The sequence below is a fragment of the Thunnus maccoyii genome, chromosome 22 (assembly GCF_910596095.1).
Source record: "Thunnus maccoyii chromosome 22, fThuMac1.1, whole genome shotgun sequence".
In the NCBI taxonomy this organism is placed as follows: Eukaryota; Metazoa; Chordata; class Actinopteri; order Scombriformes; family Scombridae; genus Thunnus; species Thunnus maccoyii.
The window spans coordinates 14684473-14701226 of record NC_056554.1 but is presented as its reverse complement, the minus strand read 5'-3'; the positions used below and the strand labels follow the sequence as shown (position 1 = coordinate 14701226).

At 41.1% G+C, this 16754-nt stretch overlaps 1 protein-coding gene across 4 annotated transcripts in view; it reads left to right on the top strand.

The window, feature by feature from the left end:
* stim2b (stromal interaction molecule 2b) overlaps nucleotides 1–16754 on the top strand; it is a 43528-nt gene continuing 26774 nt past the window's right edge. For all 4 annotated transcript variants that reach the window (XM_042400712.1, XM_042400710.1, XM_042400711.1 and 1 more), the window contains exon 1: nucleotides 1–328. In XM_042400712.1, the coding sequence (XP_042256646.1) occupies nucleotides 196–328 (133 nt within the window). In that variant the 5' untranslated portion in view covers nucleotides 1–195. The remainder of the gene's footprint in view (nucleotides 329–16754) is intronic.

Genomic DNA, 16754 nt, shown 5'->3' with positions numbered 1-16754 from the left:
TCGTGACACGTCATATTTCTGCTCCAATTTTTATATTTTTTTGGCTCGCTATTGTTGTATTATCCAGTCCGAACCTGATATATTAGTATCATTTTTTTTTCTCTCTCCTTGGGATTGCTTTAAAAATCTACCCATCACCCCACTCTCCCCGGTCCCACGGATACGAATTTACCAGATTTTCGCCTCATTTCCACCATGAGTTACATCCACAAGGCAGTGAATGCATTGCTACGTGGACTCGTCATCTATGCGGTACTGGGCTTGGAGTGCACTTACTCGAATGATCTACCCAGCCACTCGTCTGATGCTGCAAATGTAGCTATCACAGGTAAGCACAGTTCATGTCGGATACAAGTGTCTCCAATTTATTTACGCATGTACAGTATTATCAACCCCCCCCCTTCCTCCCCCTCCTCCTCCTCCACCACCTCCTCCTCCTCTTCCTCCTTCTTGTTCCCCCGTGGCTTTCTCAGGGAAAACCGGGGAAAGCCCTGCGCAGGGGCTTAAAGGAAAGTGATGCATTTTTTGTCCACAGTCACCTTATATTCCTACCCCCCCCCCCCTACCTCTCTCTGTACATTGCTGAGGAATGCATGACATGACAGGAATGCAGGATGCATCCTCTCTGAGGGCATGAGTATTTACTGTAATGGCACTGTTCATGTGTCATCAAGGATGATGTTGTTTTCAGGGGGGGTAAACCTTACAGTATGCCTGGCACAAATCTTTCCATCAGAACATACATGCATCAATTCATTATGCACACATATGCAATGTAAGTAGCATCTAAAATATGTAGGTTACAAGATGATAGGTCCCTTGTGATGGAAGAGGGTTACATAAATGCTATTCTGTTTACAGTGGAACGTGTTTTGAGTCATGCTGATCATTGCCACAAGCCCACAGATGACCCCCCCCCCCATTCTGAAATTGTACAGTTCACATAACCTAATGAAAAGAGGATTTCCATCTGTTTGCATCTGTTTTTTTTAACCAGGCAATATTGATTTGGCTGTTGAGGCTTTTGTACATGGCAGGTGCCTTAATTGACAAAGTTAAAGGCCCACGCATGCAGAGAAATTGCTATTTCTTTTCTTTGTTTGATCCTTTTAACAGGGACAATACAGACAGACATTGTTACATAAGAAGAAGTAATGCAACAGATGTGTTCAATATATCTTGCAGCCCTCGCCTAGGCTTTTAAACCAACAAATAAACAAAGCAGCTTCAGGGTAAAAACGTCAAAACTGGTATGTGTTTATATTGTACATAATGGTGTATGTATCGACATACTAAGTACGTGCTTGTGTGACCAGTATATCCATTCAAAGCCCATTCAAGCCTTCTTTCGATTGTGTCTTGAAAGGTTTAAATTCTTTTCATAAAAAATGAAAATACAGCTTTAACCCAGCTGACTGAATCTACTGGTATCTGATATATCTGAATAACTTCGTGTTGTTATGATCGTAAGCTAAGGTTTCAGTGTCTTAGTGGAGGATAGTGTTTGTTTTTAGAAGTAGATTACTTCCTTTAACTCTTCCTTTGGTTCTGCTTTTTGATAGTCACTCAGAAAGTCCCTCAGTCCTGTAACACAGTCCTGTTTAATAGCAAGTGACAATAGAGTAACAGAAGGTCAAACAATACTCAAGGCATCTGCAATAACTTGAGAGGACAGTCATGATAATCTATGTTGACAACCATGAATAGTTTTGTTTATGGCTGTGCATTAAATCTGTTCCTGCTTTTTATGTACTGGACAGTTAGTTATAAGTCTGCTCTCTCAAACAGCCCTTTAAACACAAACCAAGATTTAAACTGAGTTCACTAAAGGTGACTGTAATCAATCTTTTTATATCAACAATGGATCACATAAGTACTTGTATTTTATAGTTATATTTTATATTAATCATTTGGACACAAATACGACTCCAAATAATACTAATGATGATAATAATCAATGCTAATGTTGCTCTGTTTCTGTTGGATGTGTGAATAGGCAACTGTATGCTAAAATCCACCAGATGTGCCTGAACGCTCCAAAATTTCTAGTTCCAGGAATTTTCTTGTCGAACTGCCGTTTTTTGAGGGGGGGGGGGGGGGGGGGTAACAAAGGAGAGATGACAGGAAACAACGGGAGAGAGAGAGATGGGGAATGACATGCGACAAGGGCCCGCTGCCTGTATGCTGCGTCTTAACCAGTGACACATTTACCTGAAGCAGATATCCTCCACTTTCTCACATCCCATCACATGTAGATTATCAGATAGCTCAAACAAGGTGTCACTGATGTAAATATTGGCGTTCGTCTTAAGTACGGTTTCAAGTGAAATCCCATGAAGGTACATTTAAATTTTTCATTTCAAGTGTTTATATTTTGACTCTTTTGCACTCTTGGCTGTTTGCACAAATACTAAATGAGCTCTTTGTTTTACAGCCACAAGGCACTGCAACTGAAGAAACCCCCCCCCTCACCACACACACACACACACACACACACACACACACCACACACCACACACAAACACACACACACAGAGCTTTGAAAATGGAGGCCTATAGACTCATCTATATATTTATGTTCATCCAACACATCCACCTCTGTCCGTCTGTTAAGGCTGCTAGAGAAAGTAATAAACCTAGACAGCTGTTAAGCATTCATGACTGTCTGTTTACAAGTGTTAAGCAGCTCCTGAAAATAAACCGGGGATACACAGTTTATTGATTAATAAGGCAGAAGCACACTTGGCCTTTTCCACAACAGCAGCTCGGCAGTGTAAAACGGGCCAAGGGACAATGTCAGCCCTCTCTCACCGCAAACAATGAAGTGCAGTGGATGCAGAGATAGTGGTGACTTAATACAGTGTCAGTAAACATGACCGCAGCGTTACCCATTTCCCAGCCGGCTCCCTGGAAAGGTCAGCTGCCTTTTTTTTGCTGGTCTTGGCGTCAGGAGAGAAAAACACAAGACTCTTGTGTGTGTGTTCATGTAGGTCCTGTATACACAGTGTTTTCTCAGATAAAGAGCTGTTGAAGTGAATCTTGGAGTTGCTTGATTGTGCCTTAATCTTGGTTTTAACTTTCAGAATCTTTAAGAATATGATTCATTGCACCTATGACTAGCAACACATCCTTTATAGGATGTTTGCACTTTAAGAAATGAGGTTACTCTGCTGAGTGATGCTTGTTTTTGGGAATGACTGTTTGTTTGCATGTATATTTGCATATACACACACACGTGTATATGCCTGTAATTGCCACGTGCACAAAGTAATAAAGAAAGAATTTGTTGCTCTGGTAATTGAGGTTAGAGACGAGGCTGTTGTTGCAGGAACAGTTTAGGGTTCAAAGCTGCCATTTATCATGCTGTGAAGGGTTAGGGGGCGAGACTGGGGGCGTGAGGTTTAACATTTGGTGGGTCAGGCAGCTCCCCTTTGATTTAGGATGTTCAAAAGAGCAGACTGGCGGTTGAGATGTGAAAGAGGGCAACGGTGATAGAGGATGATTACTTAAGTGCGCAATTTGTTGTATATGAGCGCTTGTCACCTTCGACATGAAACAACTCATGTCACAGTTTCTTACTAGGTCTGAAAAGTCTAGAAATTTGTAAACAGGATATTAAATTTCAACAATTTAGCCCAGTAGTTAATAGTTGGCGGTCACATCAGCAACCAGCTGCCATCACATTGAACTAAAGCCAATGTCTTTATTGTGGACTGATTAACTGGTAGATTCTTGTCTTCCAGGAACTTCTGTTTTCTGGAAGGAAAGCCAAAGGTGAAGTAATTGATTATGGTGTTGCAGATAAACAGCAGCATGTTTTGACTTAGAGGTCATGGTGTAGAATTGTATTAAACTCATTTTACACTCAGCCTGAGTTTAACTTATATGACATCTTTCATGGCTTTGTCTTTACCACAAAAAGCTTGTTCTTCATTGTAAGACTTTTCAACTGGTTTAATGTAAATCTGCTTCCATGCATTGCAGTATGCATGACATTGGCCAAATTCAGAGTAGATGTAAACAATAGGAATCAAATCATTTCTACACCTTGAGCAAGCAATTGGGCATAGTGGGTTTTTTTTTTTTTTACAATCAGCAGCAAAAAGGGAGTGAGGCATTTACAATGGAAATCGGTTGAGGGGCAATGTGAACGTGGTCTTCTCCTGTTTTAATGGTGTTGTGTACTCAGCTTGTTTGGCGTTTCAACAAACAAAGCCCTTCCCTCTGGATGCAAGGAACACCCAGTTCTCAAATAATGTGCCTGCTGGATGATAGTTGTCTCAGATACAGAGCCCCCATTTAGCATAAGCTTTACATAACCTGCTGATGCAGAAACTGGCTGCTGTAGGTTCGGTTATATGTACTCGAATGTAGCGAGGCAAACACGAGTAGATCTTTCTCACACTCTACTTTTTTTTCTACACGATCTACAGCTTTGCAAAGTCATGAAGATTTCACTTGAGGCTTGTCTATGTTTGGGGAGAATTATCTGAATATTTGTTTATGAAGCTAAATATGAGGTGACGTCAGCTATCTCAAACCTGCGTTCATGAAGGGATTCGTTTTGAAAGGAGCGTCGACATTTGCCTGTCTCACAAGTGCTTGCTTAAATACTGAGGGGAGCACAGGAATTTGCATTTTGTGATACTTCCGCCGCTGCTGATCAAACTAACACACACACGCTTGAGGAAAACCAGACATTCTTAGTGTTGGAGCCGTAGAACGAGTTTTGGGTTCGCTCTGTGGGCTAATAGTGACAGACAGAGTGTCACTGAGTACGTGGAGCGAGTCATAATGTCCTGGTTCTGTGGAGGACAACTCAACAGGCAAAGCCATTTCCTTTCTTTGACTAGAACAGACTGTTCTGAAGGGTCCTTCATGAGCCAAAGCAAAAAAAAGAATCATGACATGGTGCTGAAAAGGTCATACCTCACCAAAATTCTGCAATCAACTCGATTAAAGCTGCACAACTTAATATTTTTATATTAAAAAAAGTGTCAAATAGTTATGTTTAATGTGAAAGAGGTCGCTTGTAATGACAAACCCAGAGAAAGTGATCACCCGACTCTCAGCTGAACGATTCTACATCACTGTACAACACAGCATTGTTTTAGCATCTTTCAGCTAATTGGTTTGATTTCACGGCCCACAACTTCAATGTTATGGTTCACTCACACTGCTTTCATCAACCCCATTTCTAGCTGAAGCAGGCAGCTGTTTTCAGCATGAAAACTCTGCTATACCCAATGTATGCTACCTATCCAGCACCAAACAGCAGACAGTCAAAGGTAGCAACTAGCTGGTGAACACAGTTAGGAAGCTAAACAGCCAGGTAATTCTTTAAGGAGTTTGTGAAGACCAAAACAGACTTAAAAGGAGAGAGGATCTTGGACCTACTGTTACTAGGTGGCCAGAAACACAACTCCAAATGAATGCTAATGTTGCTACATATCTGCTAGATGTCTTGAAATGTTTGCCATCAGTTTTATAAGGTGATATAATGTCAGTGATTTGTATTCAGCTTGTTCCTGCTGGCCCCAATTGGCCAAAAATCAGTTACTCCAGTTTTAAAGCAGCACTAAAACATTTTTATAAACACAAAGGACCTAATGTCTAATGTGAAAGACTCTTCAGTTCCTCTCAACTCCTCAGTTTTTTAGCATCTTTTAGCTCAACCTTACTGTATTGATTCACTTTCCCTTGTATATATGCTGTTTGCCAACACATTCATCATATTAACTTAATAGTACTGTATGTCAGTGTCTGCTGCTCCCAAATGGCCAAAAAAAAATCAATTAATACTGCTTTAATGCAAAATCCATCTGTCAAAAGAGAGCACGGGTCCAGCTGTAGATCATTAGTAACCTCAAACAAAAGTCTGGCATTGCGTTGTCGCACTGACGCCGCTCAGTTGCCCAGTCGGCTTTCCCAAAAGTGGACAGCTGTCGCCCATCTCAATCAGGGGGCTTTAGGGTTGTGATCCAGCCTAATGAGACCCGTCACCAAACAGACCCCCCCCCCACCCCAACCCTCCTCAACCTCTGTGTATTTATAAAGCCACTGGTTAAGTTTTCCATGTGTATTTTCCATCATGCTCCCTGTTGTGGTTTCGGCTGACCCAATACTGACAGTGACGTGGCGGGTTCAGACTGTTCCTTTTCATTACTGAGATCTGTCGCCGCCGCACCAGGCCAGTCCGACTTTCAGCTGGGCTCACCAGGGAGATAATGGGGCTTTATTTGATGGTTTACTCCGCTGTGCCCCCCCCCCCTAGTCACCAGCTATGCCAGAAAGCATAGATTGGGTTTTGAAATCACTAACAAGCACTGAGACAATCAATGACCTGATTCACGTTCATGTTGGTTTTGTTACATTGCTAAATGCTATTGTTGTTTAAGTATTGTTAACGTCTAAATATTTTATTTAAATATCTCTTACCGCATGTGAACTTCATAATTTGAATGCTCTATGTATTGTCATTCATACCATTCTTTCCTCAAACACTATATCACTGTCAAAAAACTTAGGTCAAACCGAACAGCTCCTTACTTTACATTCTTGAATCTCTAATGCTAACACAAGAATTATCTAGAACCCACCGGTGTGTTCTAGATAATTCATTCATAAGCAGTAAGCTGATTCACTCATGCAGAAAGCGCCTCAGTAAGAGATGTAGGTCACTGCTGTACAGTGTTTCCTGCTGCAAGTGGCCCACAGTAGCAGGACTGTCTGCCCTCACCCAGGCCCGCGCGGGCTATTGTTGTTAGCTCCGCCACACTTTAAGGTGTTGATCCCCTAGCTGGCAATGCACAACTCTTGGCTGAGTGAGCCCTTCATGGTGGATACACACAAGCTCGCAATACTACGTGTGGATAGGAAGAACAAAATATAAATAAAGGAGCTCAACAACATACACAGATGTGTAGATGTAAACAAATGAGTAAAAAAAAAAAAAGAAAAAAAAAAAAGATCTAGGTTCCGTTTATGTTTCTCACTTCCTCTGTTTGTGGCTTTTCAAAGTGAGCATTTTTTATAATTGATTTGTCATTTAGCTCATTTATCAGGGAAAAATCCCAATTGTATTTGCTATTGCTCACGTCTCAAATGTGAGATTTTGCTACTTTGTATCATTAAAGATTTAAAGGTACCCCGTGGAGTTTTCTTATAAACAAACAAAATGTCTTTTAGATTCAGCGTTTTCTTACAAAAACACATTGCATGTATCCTTGAGGTCTAACAAATGTGCATGTCCTCCCATATCACACTACATAAACATTTGTAAAGCCATTTTTTGTGCTGTTGAATATTCTAAATTGTACATTGATTGCATCCATGTTTACTTGCTAGCAGTGATCTTCTTCACTGTCTTTGTCGGTCCAATATAACCCTTGTTTGTGCATTTCCACCACCAAGTTTACAAGCAGAATAGTGTACACTTGCATTTTATAGACAAAATTAATAATGATTATAATATAATCATTGAATCCATAGAAGGAAATGTACAGTTTCTGCTATCAGCTCTACATGTTTCCAGAATAAAAGGTGACAAAGGTCAGCCTTGTCCTGTTATGAGAGTGGGATCCGCTGTGCTAATACTCGTCACCTTAACACAGGAAGAGGCCAACACCATGCCCTTCACAGAAGCCTAAAATTGTCACCATGGCTTTCACACTTTGCATGTAATTTCCTGGCTAATAACATGTATTTACTGAAGTGTTACTTTCCTAAGGTATAAAGATTGAATTCAGAAAGGTGAACAGATTTCACATTTTTAGCAACAAAGCAAACAAGCAAAGGATTGTTATGTCAAATGGATCTATTTCTGCTGTACCAAAATTGTATCGAACCGTGACTCCAAAACCGAGATACATACTGAACCGTAAATTTTGTGTACCGTCACACCCCTAAAAGTGAGGTGCAGTCCCCTCTGATTTCAGGGACTTTCCCTTGGCAGAGGGCACGTGATTGGGTGGCCAGGGTAAGAGGGGCAAAGAGCGGTGTGGATTTCTTTGGTATGCTGTCCCTTCTCAAGTCTGTCTCCTCTGAAGTTATCGGTCCAACCTGTGCTCATAACAAACTGATTTACAAGCAGAGACCACGCCTAACAGGCAGATGTGGGCACAACGGTAAACAACGTCAGTTCAGACTTGTGAAGCACAACTCCGGTAAACTTGAACTTCAGTTAAAAGAAACATGAAACAGTTGCTTTCAAGCGTCTCTGATTGGGCATTGTAAGGCCATGGTGAGTTGACTGCTAATCCGTCCTACTGCTGCTAACAGTAGCATGTCCGGACCAACAGGTGGATTCTCAGGAACCACTTATCCTTCCCTTGATCTGCTCCAAAATGGACCCAGTTTGTATTACACATCAGAGGACCTGATAACAACACAATGACTTTCATTTGCTTTCTTCTCCTTCCTCTTCAAGCAGCAAGTGGGTCAAAGGTCTGACAAAGGTTTAGGCCTTCTGTCTGCACATGATTTGTTTCTGCTCTGTTTCATGTCAGAGACAGCAGCTTATGTTTTTTTTAAGAGTTGCAGAAGGTTGCTAACCTTTAGAAGTATCTCATTGCCAGTAAGAAATGTGTCATGACACCGTTGACATTTTGTCTTTGTGTTGCCGCTGTTTATCTTCTGCATGAAGAGACTCAGATGTTTTCTTTTTTCAGGGTTCGATAGGCATCTTTATTTTAATTTAACTCCATGTATTTACTTTGCTATTGTCTGAACTATGACCCTTATTCTTAGCTTCTGTACAGGCGTCCATATTTAGGAACACCGTCTAAAAAAAAACTCCCAACAGAAACCTGTCAAGCAGGAAGGGAAAATACATACACAGGAAGTTGGCAGAGAGTCAAACCTGTTGTCTGCTGTCAGTTACAAATCCTCAGACGGAGACATTCCCATGGTTGCGCATTGAAGGGAGTGCCCAAAACCGTTTAATTAATCTCTTAGTGCCACTTCTAAAAACATGTGACCTTCGTGTGTCTCCCCACTGAGCACACTGTCTTCGGTTTTGTTTTGACAAACCTTGCAGGTTTAAAGGTAGCAGTAAAAGTTTTAACAGGCTGTTCTCAATGTTCCTTCCTTCACATTAATGTTGTTTTAAATCTTTCTCTTCCAAGGCCCCGCAAAGGTCGGAGCTGCGGATTTTGACAGTCCGGACATTTACACTTTGCACACATCTTGAACGATGTGCCGGCAATGTAAGATCCAACAGGATGTAAACATTAATGACAGTAAATCTTCTGATGAGAAAGTGTGCGGGAGTTTTTGCACTTTAAAGTGCTCTATTCTTGGAGGTGCAAAATATTTTCCTTCCAAGGTTGTCATGCCACTAATAAGATCAGGCGCCTTTTGAGATAAATTACTTGTAATATGATCCTTCCCATTGAAAGACAGAAATAATAGGTTAGATATGCAGTTGGGGGCCAAACGCAACACATCTGGTTGGAGGGATTCTGCTTTTTTGTTACTATTTTCTTGTTTTTTTTATTTTTCTAACTAATTTGGACAAAGTCAGAGAACACGGGGTACCATACCCTAATAGAGATACTTCCAGTGGGAAAGTCTTAACCCTCATCCTTCCTTTCCCTAGGCCATGTCATAGATGAGGAACACTAAATCCCAGTTGGGGGTTATCTAGGATGTAGCCTATCTTCTGTACACTTGTGTGCATGACTTTATTTTTACTTGTAATCACTGTTATTCAAAAGTTTCACTCGTTGTCCATCCAGAACTGGATCCAATTACCACATGGTCCATGTGGTCCATGTGGTAATGGGAGTTGTTGTCATGCTATTCATTGTTCATTGTTAACTTTTAACATGTGATCATTTTGGCTGTATCTCGTCCTTATTCCAGGCGTGTGCTCTCTCTCTCTCCGTCTCGCTCTGTATAGACATACCTTCCATTAACCTTACATCCAGAAGAGCATGTCGGAGGCCAAGCAAGCAAATTAAACAAGCGTGTAGCCTCTTCTTTGTCTTTTCATTCCTTCCTCCTGCTTCTCTTCCTCGGGCCCGGCGCACACGCCACACATCTCGTGTTTGGGGCTGTTATTAAAACATTCCACGGACGCCCGGGCGCAAGGAGCGTCTCCTTTTCTGGAAGTTTTTAGATCAGACTTGGTGGGCCTCCACACGTTTTGCTCTAGTTGTCTTCCCCCTCCCTTTATCTGCTCTTTAAAAAAAAAAAAATCTGTGGCCTAAGCAGAGGATTACTGATGCCTGTTAAGGTGGTTTAGGGGGGTAAGGTATATCCCTGTTTCAGGGGAATTGACTGGGTTCAACAGGTCAAAGACAAAGAGCTCTCTATGCCTGTTTGAATCAATCATCAGGTAGTTTCTAAGTCTTCTTTCTTAACTGTAGTTGCCTGAGCTGATCCACCTCCAGCTTTAATGTTTGTGTAATCTATTATTTCCATGGCTTCTTACATTACAAATTGGGGCAGAGATAATACAGTTCTGGGTGGATCAGGTTTGGTTGAGACATGTTAACTGTCTAGAGGCTGATGTAGCTCGGTGTGGTTTTGCAAGACTTTGATTGGGCCGGAGACAAAGTTTTGAGTGTTGTGTGGGAAATTGAGTAACTATGCGTTAGTGTGTGACGCTGTGCTTCTGTGTTTGCTTACCTGATGATTTTGCAGTAAGACATTCTCCCGCCATGCCCCCAGGGCACCCTGAGGAGTTAGAAAGCTCACCTGTCAGCACAGCAGGAACTCAAACACAACAAAAACCCCCTCAATACCTGGCAAACACATAATGTTTCCTTTTTGCAAGGGCATCAAGACAGATCATTTGCTCATTTAATTGTGGGATAGAGACATTTGCAATCATCTGTCAGATTCTTTCCCTCCTACTCGCCAACTTTTTTTCCCCTTGTGTCATTCTCTTGAATAAGAAGTGAAAGAGGACAGTTTTAAATTTACACCCGTGTCCATTTTAACAGCTTGTGCAAACTGAGACAAGATACAAACATTTTCTGTATCTTGTTTCTTCCTCTTCAACTAACTTCCTTGTGGCATTTATAGGCGGCTAATGATATTTGTGTCTTATTAATGAATGCTGATGAGCTGAAATGGTAGACTCTCCAGAAGCTTTATTTACTTGCCTTTAATACTGACCCATCAGCATGACTTATGACACTGCCCTGCCATATGGGCACTTATGAGGGGGAACAAGTCTGGTACACATTGACATCACAATCCTCCCCTCCCCCACTTCACACAATTTGGAGCATCTGATCGGTAAATGCAGCGCAATTAGGATTTTTTAAGCTTTATTCAGAAGAATCACAGACATATGACTTTTAAGTGATCACAGGGAAGGGTCAGACGTGGGAGGTGCCCCTGGAGCAAAGCTAGTCTGACTCACAGCTGCTCGGGGCGCCAGTGAAACGCAGGAGTTTATGAGAATATACTTAACATCTCACTTATCATCCGTATGGTAAGTGCATACATCGTAAATGTTAGAAAGCTGATAAGGTTCGGCAGGTTGCCAGCGGATCTAATGAACTGCTGACACGGCTGACACAGTGTGTTAATCTACTATATGTAGAAAGGTGCACCTCGCCGCGTTGGATGACTGGAGAGCCGAGTGACATCTAAGCAGGTGGTCGCTTAACCTTGAGGCTGCCTTTACTTCAGAGCAGCTGGGTCATGTAGCGAAAAATGGGACTGGAAGAAACAGGTTCAAGGTTGAGGGTTGTTGGGAAGGATGCTTACAGTTAGCGCTGCTTATTAAAATCCATTACATTACATCGTTTGTGGGCTTGTGCACAAAAATAGGGGTGCCTGTTTGGAGGTTAAAGCAGACGATAATACAGTAGAAAGTAGATTGTCTTAGACAATGCAAAGTTTTATAAGGCATATTAATCGAACTTTTTAAAAAGCATCTCACAGTCTACCTGGCATACTGTTAGAATAATAAAATACACAGTGTTCCCAAGGATGTTTGAAGGTGAAATCTGGACAACCAGCACTCACTCATTTACTATTCCTCACACTCAATAGTTTGCTCTAGGGCTGCAACTAACAATTATTTTCATTATCGATTGACCTGTTCATTATTTTCTTGATTAACTGATTAATTGTTTGGGCTATAAAATATCAGAAAACGGTGAAAAATGTCAGTTTCCCGAAGTCCAAGGTGACATCCTCAAAGATCTTGTTCTGTCCCAAACGACAACCCAAAGATACTCAGTTTACGATCAAAACGATGGATCAATTATTAAAATACTTTGGTGATTAATTTTCTGTCAATCCAGTTGTTGCAGCCCTAGTTTGCTCTTTAGTGAGTTGTGAGGTTTTCGGCACTTAAAAAAACAATTTTGTGTCATCTATCATTACTGACAGGTGTAGTGTTTGCTCGGTAAATTCCACACATATTTTAGCAATTAATCATGCATAGAAGTATCCGATGTTGCTTTTGGATCTTTTCCTGCAATCGTTCAATCATTTTCATCCGTATTTAATTGTTTTACAAAGCAAACCTTACTGTTCGACACTGGCTGAGAGTATGTTAGATGTGGTCATTGTCTAAATGCTGAAATACGAAGAGGAGAAGCTCCTCTGTGAGCTCACGCTCGTCTTTTTTAGCGTGTGGCGTGTTTGCTCACTGATCTGCTTCCTCATTACTTCATCCTGATCTGCATGTCGAGTCCACTGCCATCTGGACAACAGCATCCTAGACACCTGAGAATCTGTCTGAATATGCACCGCATGTGTCAATAAGGTGTGTGTTTTTGACGTCTGCGATATGTCTGCTGTGTCTGCACTTGAGAGACAGACACAGAGAGAGAGAGAGAGAGAGAGAGAGAGAGAGAGAGAGACACTGTGAGTGTGTGTGTGTGAGAGCAGGAAATAGCTGAGGACACTGAGAACACTCGAGCAGTTTGCGAGTAAGAAGAGGCCTCTCGGCTCCCCAGAGTCGCATGTCAAACTCATCATATCCTTCCATCTTAATTCCACCTCGCCTCTGCCCACAAACTCCCGCTCACAGATACTCTTACACTTAATCTGGCCTCTCATCCTAGATCAGGTTTGAAGTGAGATGTGGGGGAGGAAGGACATGTCTGTACCTCATCCCAGGTGGAGAACTCATTCTGAGTACTACCAGGGGTTGGCATGACACCTCTGTGCCATGAGCGCAGGGGTTCACAACCTCAGTTGTCAGCTCTCTCTTTGGGACTGAACAGCTACAGGGCTTTGTGTATTGAAGCTGCAGTTAATTGCTGCTGTCCTGTTGAAAGAAATGGACAGAAAAGAGTTATTTGTTCAATATTTTTGTATTCAAGTGATGCTTATTTAATTTTTTTTGGCTAAAAAATGGAAAATGGGATTTCCACTGTGCAGGAAACTCAGTGATTTTCTCATGAAATTGTCCTTCGGTGCATTTCAGTTACATCAATTATACTGTAATATATAATATAATGTTTCATGAAATTGCAGAGAAACTCAATTTCTTAAAAGATAAGGCTGGCAATATTCTATATATTTCAACAAATCCCAGGAGAAGGACCAACACGTCAATGTGTTAGACTGTTTCTCCCCGTATGTGGCTCTCATCTCCAACCTCAGTCGTTCCTACTGACGATCTAAATCTTTAAAAACCAGTCACAGCTCTATACTTTTATTTTTAATACAGGCTTAGTCATTTTCTAAAACACCTGGGCACCGCAGGTCCAGTCAAATGTTACTCAAACGGACATAAATATTGCATTTGTCGGGGACTATTTTCAGCAGCGAGTGTTCGCAGCAGCAGGATGGTGTGGGATTGACTCAAAATAAACTAAAGTGCCCACTGTACCATAGTTTCTAATAGTTTTTGGACAGTGATGAAGGTCTATGACACAGAGGTACAAGATATATCAGACTTTGGCTACACAGGCTATAGTTGTTATAGATGTCTTTTCATGACATTTGTTGACAATAAAAGTAAAAATTGAATATCAGCAGACTTATCCTTTTAATTTATTGCATTATATTTCTTTTAGATTTGAATGAAAGGGAATTATTCTCTGGAAGACCGATTGCATTAGTACAGAATACACTGTCCTGTCCCACTGCTGATCTGAGGTAAATAAGCGAGATGAAGATAATTCAAGTGTAGAAAAATTTCACTCCCATTGTCACTTCTGTCATATTAGCACATCAAACCATCATAGGGGCTGAAAAGAAGCGAGCAAACCTGCATGAAAAAAAAAAAAGTTTATCTGACACTTGAAGATGTGAAGATAGTGCTCTCTAATATTTGCACAGAGCACAGCGGGGTAAGAAAGTCAAGTCTGCTGTATAGATTGTACAAACACGATGGCCGGATGTCTCAAGGGACCAGCTTCAAGGAAGTCCCCAAAAAGTCACTACAGACGCATCAAACACACACACTTCCCTGTCTGCTTCTCCTGTCACCTACTTAACAAGCTTTTTTGTGAAACTAAAGACAGAACCGTCTTAATGACATGCATATATTGTGCAAAAAAAAAAAAAAAAAATTTTTGAAGCATCGGGATTCACTTTAAAGGAAGCGGCTGACAGCTTAATGCTTTTGTTATCAGATTCCTTTGAAGCAAACCCGCTGCCCTTTGTGACAGCTGGCAGGCATTTTTGTGAGTTGTAGCAAAGTGAATTACTGTACAACTGCTTGTGTTTGCATGCTGTGTGTGTGTGTGTACTTAACATCTGCATGTGCGTGTGTGTGAGCAAGGGAGACCTCTGCCATTGTTGAGCTTTTACATCCTGACAACCGGGAGTCTGACGGGTTAAAAATAACCCAGTGCTTTCCAATTTTGTCATCTTTTGGGACTGCTTCTCCCGGCTGTTTTGATTTTGCGTACGTCCCCCCGGAATGCTTGGGGTCACCGGCGACCACTTCCTGTCACATACTTCCCCATTGTAGTGTTCGCAAATGTCCCTAAACATACTCAAAAATAGGACATCTGGTAAGGAACGGCTTGTGCTGTCATATTTGTGAATTGCACACCAGGCGGTCCAGCCTAAATGCTGTCACCATGAATGACAGTGTTTTTTTTTAATTTTTATTTTTTTTATCTGAGCATTATCTTCTCCTGTTTGAGCTTCAGAAGAGAAGTCTGCACACACGCAGAACAGAATTAGGACACTAGTATAGAAAGAAGTGACAATAAGAAAAAAAGATCCAACATCACAGGATGTTGTTAAAAGCAGGACGCTGTTATCAATTCTGACGTCTCTGCAAAACATAATAAAAGTGGGACTCACAACAGGATGTGCAGCCATCTGTGTGTGTTTGTATGTAAAACACAAGTAAAGTATTTGAGTTTTGTCCCTGTTTAAATAACCAAACAGCCAAATAGATATGCATGCTATGCAAACATCTTGCTATGTAAACTGCCCTGGCGAGCTAAGCAAATGCATTATGTAACTTGTTCTCAAGCATCAGATGCCTTTTGACAGACTGACACTGCTGAAATAAGCCTCATCTGAAAGAGTGTGTGTATTTGTGTGTATAATATTTCCTGTTGTTGATAGATAGACATTTTCAAGTCGTGTATTTATCTTCAAGAGGAGCAGCTGAGTTTTTTTTTGCAGGGTTTTGTGGTTGGTTTGTTCCTCAGTGTTCGACTGTTTTTTATGTGCGCTTGTACAACAAACAGTAGGGTAGAGGTTAAACAGGCTTGCTCTTGATAGGTGTACAGTGTGTTGTCATACATGGAAGTTAGATATTTTCTTTTGTGCTGACACAGGTGGAGATATTAAAGCCACTGAAACACAGTTTCAGACGCTACTGTATCCGTTTGCACGAAAACAAATCATCACCGGGTTATCCAACCTCCAGCACTGTATCATTCTCATCTGCCATTCAATAGTCGTGAGGCTCAGTCCGCTCGCAGCCCCTTTGCCAATGCCAGTTTCTTCATTTGACACGGACATCCTCCCCAGTGTCCTCTCATCCAAACTTAGCCCGGGCACACATCCAATCAAATGTCTCCTTTAGCTTCTTCCGTGGACTGCCAAGTGGCAACTCTATAACTATCGTGTCAAGTCTTGTTTTAGTAAACAGATCCTACATCAAAAACCTTCAGAAAATGCCACAGTGTTACTTATACTCTATACTGTACATGTTCATGGATACACATTTTCTATTTTATGTCAATCCAACATAGTTATGACTCTTTTTGCAACTTTTTTAGTCATTTTTATGAGTACGGAATGGATTTTGTGACATGTGTTTCAAATAAAAACTGAAATACTTGAGAGTGCTTAAAGGAATAGTTGGGCATTTTGGAAAATTAACTTATTCGCTTTCTTGCTGAGAGTTAGACGAGAAGATTGATACCACACTCATATCTGTCCGTTAAATATGAAGCTAAAGCCACCAGCTGGTTGGCTTAGCTTAGCATAAATGCTGGAAACAGGAAAACTGCTAGCCTAGCTCCATCCAAAGGGAAAAAATAAACCCCACAACTTTTTTACACCTTGGTTTTTGTAAGAATTAAACAAACAAGATATAAATGTTAATTAGTGAGCTTTAGAGGTGCTAATAGGTGGATTTTGTTACCTTTGGAAAGAGCCAGGCTAGCTGTTTCCCCCTGTTTCCAATCTTTATGCTAAGCTAAGCTAAGCTAACCGGCTGCTGAGTGGTGTCAATCTTCTCATCTAACTCTGGACAACAAAGTAAATAAGTGTATTTGCTAAAATGTGAAACTATTGCTTTAAAGACGTGAGATTATTTGTACATTTTCCTTTTTGAGCATTCATAAAAATTTTGGCGCAAA